Source organism: Monopterus albus, unplaced genomic scaffold, assembly GCF_001952655.1.
Source record: "Monopterus albus unplaced genomic scaffold, M_albus_1.0 scaffold40.1, whole genome shotgun sequence".
Classification (NCBI taxonomy): domain Eukaryota; kingdom Metazoa; phylum Chordata; class Actinopteri; order Synbranchiformes; family Synbranchidae; genus Monopterus; species Monopterus albus.
In genome coordinates this window covers 5,460,315-5,464,456 of record NW_018127920.1, presented here as the reverse complement: position 1 = coordinate 5,464,456, position 4,142 = coordinate 5,460,315, and the positions used below count along the sequence as shown (strand labels likewise).

General features: G+C 41.9%; 1 protein-coding gene across 3 annotated transcripts in view; it reads left to right on the top strand.

Moving 5' to 3' along the window:
• Window positions 1-1,114: 1,114 nt before the first annotated feature.
• The window catches only part of gabrg1 (gamma-aminobutyric acid type A receptor subunit gamma1), a 56,687-nt gene continuing 53,659 nt past the window's right edge, over window positions 1,115-4,142 (top strand). The window contains exon 1 of one of the 3 annotated variants that reach the window (XM_020599384.1): window positions 1,115-1,802. In XM_020599384.1, coding sequence (XP_020455040.1) covers window positions 1,726-1,802 — 77 coding nt within the window. In that variant the 5' untranslated portion in view covers window positions 1,115-1,725. The remainder of the gene's footprint in view (window positions 1,803-4,142) is intronic. The other 2 variants (XM_020599386.1, XM_020599387.1) reach the window with 2 other exon arrangements.

The window sequence follows — 4,142 nt, the reverse complement described above, 5'->3', positions numbered from 1 at the left end:
ATCAAAACCTGAGTTGAGTATAGTTTACAGTAAATAACAAAAACTGAGTATGATGTTCTACTGACAACATGACTAATAATTTTGCCTGTCACGTTCTGCTTATAACGGGGTGAAAACAGGTGTAAACAATGAGTGCTGATTAAAGTAAAAAGTCCATAACTGAGATATGGCTATAACATGAAGTTGACAAAATAAAAGCACGAGACTGGAAACAGGCAGGACAGAATCATGACATTTATACCACAGAGGTCTCTTAGATGTTCTAATTTTTCATTACTGGTTGTTCCTAGATCCAGGCTTAAATCTTCTGGTGATCAGGCATTTATGGTAGCAGCTTCCAAAAAGTGGAATAGTCTACCCCCTGACATCTGGGCAATTTCTGATATTGGGGTTTTTCATTCCCATCTGAAAACCTATTTATTCAGTCTGGCATTTGATACCGGCTCCTCCTAGAGCTCCCCATTTGTTTAATTTGTTTTGCTGTTTTATATTATTCTGTCTGAGGGTAACTTTTACTTTTTTCTTTTCTCGTTTTACTATGAAGCACTTTGTAACTTTGGATAAGATAGGTACTATGCAGATAAACATTTAATTGCTTGTTTGCTGTTTTTAACTGTCAGCACTGTAAAGGTGTAGTTCATCTGTAAAACTGCAAAACAGCTGTTTCTGAAACATAAAGCAGCTCTGTTCACATGGCTCAGTGCCACTCACTGCCACATCATAAACTACCACCAAACTGAAAGCTGCAGTTCACATGCATTGTTATTTAGCAATTAATTTGTTCACACCACAGGCAGCAGGGTTTCCTGACCTCAGTTTCATGTTTGTACATGGAACTGAAATCATGTATGGCAATCTGAGGGCACAATTTTACCAACTGTCACTAGACTTTACCTAACCTTACCTCGCCCTATGTAGGCATGTAGAAAGCAGAACGTACCCCTCACACCCAAAACGTCATTCAAAATTACCCAGAGCTTTGCAGAATGAATGGATGAATGGATAGACAGACAGACAGACAGACAGATAGATAGATAGATAGATAGATAGATAGACGCCTTGGACATGACTACTGTAGCTATAACGTATGTAGTGAATGCTGCCAAAATCCTGGGTACGGCCTTGCTGGCAGACTGATGTAATGAAAGTGACACTTGCCTCCCCAACTCTCTCAAGATGCCCTCCAGCAAGGTGCTGAATCCACTCAGCTGCTCAGAGACTTACAGTATGTGGTTGTCCCCTGAGGACAGTTTCCAGTAGTCAGCACACTGTATGATGCGACATGTAACTGCTCCTGCACGGTGACGTTGCACAGATGACACTGCACTTGCTGTGAATGTGAAATAGGCTGTTTCTGCATAAACAGCTCAGCGTGCTTTAGTCAGAATAATAGTAACACAGTAAACAATAACGAGCAGTAACTCGTCATTCAGGATACATAGGATGTTTCCAGCCGTGGCAGTGTGAGTGCACCGTCTGTCACCACAGCCTGTCAGCAGCACTGCAGATGGAGCAGAGCGCAGTCAGCTCCCGACCGCAGCCTCGCTCATTCTGCCATATCCTCCCCCTCCACACGCACACCATGGACGCATCTCTCACATCCAATCGTCGCTACCTTTAACCGTTATCGGCTGCATTTCGACGCGACCCGGCGACACAAGGATCCAACTTCCTCTATCATTCCGGGGACACAGCTAAGGCCGACTCCCAGCTGTGGAAGCCACAATGAAGCGGCTTTTTGTAAAAGCTGTGCAGGACAAAACCATGAGCCCCTGGCTGCTCTTCACTCTGCTCGGACTTTGGTAAGTGTGTCTGTGTATGTGAAGGATCAGGGATGTGAAGGTGCGTGTGTCACGATAAATGGTTACAGATGTTGCTGCCTCCTCCGGACTCTCGTGTCCTTATCCTTAAGATGGATCACGGCGTTCCGCATCTCGTAACCCTACGGGTCATTGTGTTGATAGGGCCTTGGGAGGAAGGTATTTGAAAACGCCAATCTTATGCTTCATCGGGAAATTATCTAAATATTAACCAGCCTTGTTATGCGATTTGTTTGCATTTTTCTAATCTGTGCGCAGTCCCGAGTTGTTTCAGAGGGTCTGCCTACGTGTTTCAAATACAGTGACGGTGCCATGCGGGTTACTGATGGACGAATGGTGGCTGAGTTTGTTCTATGTCACTGATCTGCCTCAGCTTATGACTCTCATGTATTACACACAGTCCGGTCATACAGATCCTCTTCCGTGAGCGCTCGAAATTGAAATTGGTTTCGCGCGTCTTTTTGAAGGAAAAAAATTATGACTATTTCTGCTGCCTACATTCTATTTAATAATTATAAAGATAAAATGATTATTTAAACCGTTTTCACATCTACAGTAGCCCAGAAAATATATTTGAATGCTATTTTCCTTCATTTTAGAATTAATCACCTTCAAAAATGTCACATACAAATGATCACATAGGCTACAATAAACAGGATTTACGTTTTTACTTGGAGGGTGGAATATTTAGCAGTGGTGGGCAGGGGTGTTGCTAGACATAAAGCTGTACTGGGCCACAGGCCCCCATTACTCACATCACACAACTATTTTTTTCCAGTCTCTGCTGCATGAATGAAATGTGCTCTACATTGTGTTACGTGAACTCCCCCTTGCTTAGCCCACTGTTCCACTGCCATACTGCTGCTACTGAAACAACTACTGGCAAAGGTAAATTGTAGAGATATGAATCTTTATGAAAATCTCTATTTCAACACACACTAAGAACATTCTTAACATGTTTTATGGCGTAAAAGTCAAAGCCCTGGGTTCACCTTTCTTTGAATTCTTCTGCATTTCACAGTAATATAGTTTGTCAAGCAGCCCCAGTTTGATCTGTCAAACTTTCACAACAAGCTCATCTATCAACAACTCATTAATTAAAAAGAAAAACAATCTAATCATTTTGTAGCTCATAAGGCCACATAACATATCGATGCTCCAGCTACTTCAGAATATTGTGCAATGGATGGCTGGTGGTCACACTCCTGTCTCCATAGACACAGACAGCTTCCTCCACACTTACTTTCCTGCCTAAGGTTCATTTGTTAGTTAAAAATGCATACACAAACATCATTTGTGCTGTGCGGCAAGAGCATCAAATACTATGTCACATCCATTAAATGCAGAATGAACAGTCTATCATTAACACTGATTGTAGCAAAGGAGTCAAGATAATCATGATGACTTATAAATGTTCAGTCTTGACTAAAGGAAAGTCACTTTTGGATTTTCCCGTTTAGGGGTCGCTGACGACTCGCATGTTGACATTTGGCACGTGTTTTTTTATACGCCGGATGCCCTTCCTGACGCAACCTTGACTCAAAACCTTAACCACTAGCCTACCAGGGACGGCTGTAAATGTTCAGTCTTGACTAAGTTACCCCAAATCACAACACAAGTAAATTTTGGCCATATAGTACTTCATATGCCAAATCACGTTGCTTTCAAATTGCGGTGTTCCTTCACAAAGTAAATGTAGAATTTATATTTTATTACTCTCAACCAGACAAGTTTAAATTGTTTAAATTCACTTTATACTGTTTTTACAGTCCATTTTCATTCATGTTTAATCAGTCTCAATATTGTGCCTTCAAAACATCCTTCTATGGAACAAAGAAAGATGTCTCCATTGCATACACATAACTTTATACTATCAATCCTGCAAAGCAATGCTTTACATATTGGACAAGCAAAAGAATCATTTGTGCAGCTCTAAACATGTCAACTGTGAAATCACAATTCCAAATTGTAAATATCTCTATGTATTGCTCCCTAAATTCTGATATGTGCATTATACTGTATAGGAACAGGGTTCCCAAGTGTTTTGCAGCTCAGCTGATGGTAGCCATAACCACATCTAAGCCTGATGGTTGCCAGGCTTAGATGTTTTGCATAAGATAGAGTACAAAGCTGCAAAGTACAGACTGAGGAAAGCCATCACAGCAGCCAAGAGGCAGTACAGAGAGAAGCTGAGTGGCTTCTACTCTACTGCTGACCCCGGACGGATGTGGCAAGGCCTGCAGCACATCACAGACTACAGGACCACCACCAGCATCATCAGCTCCACAGACAGCCTGCTGGATGACCTCAACACCTTCTACA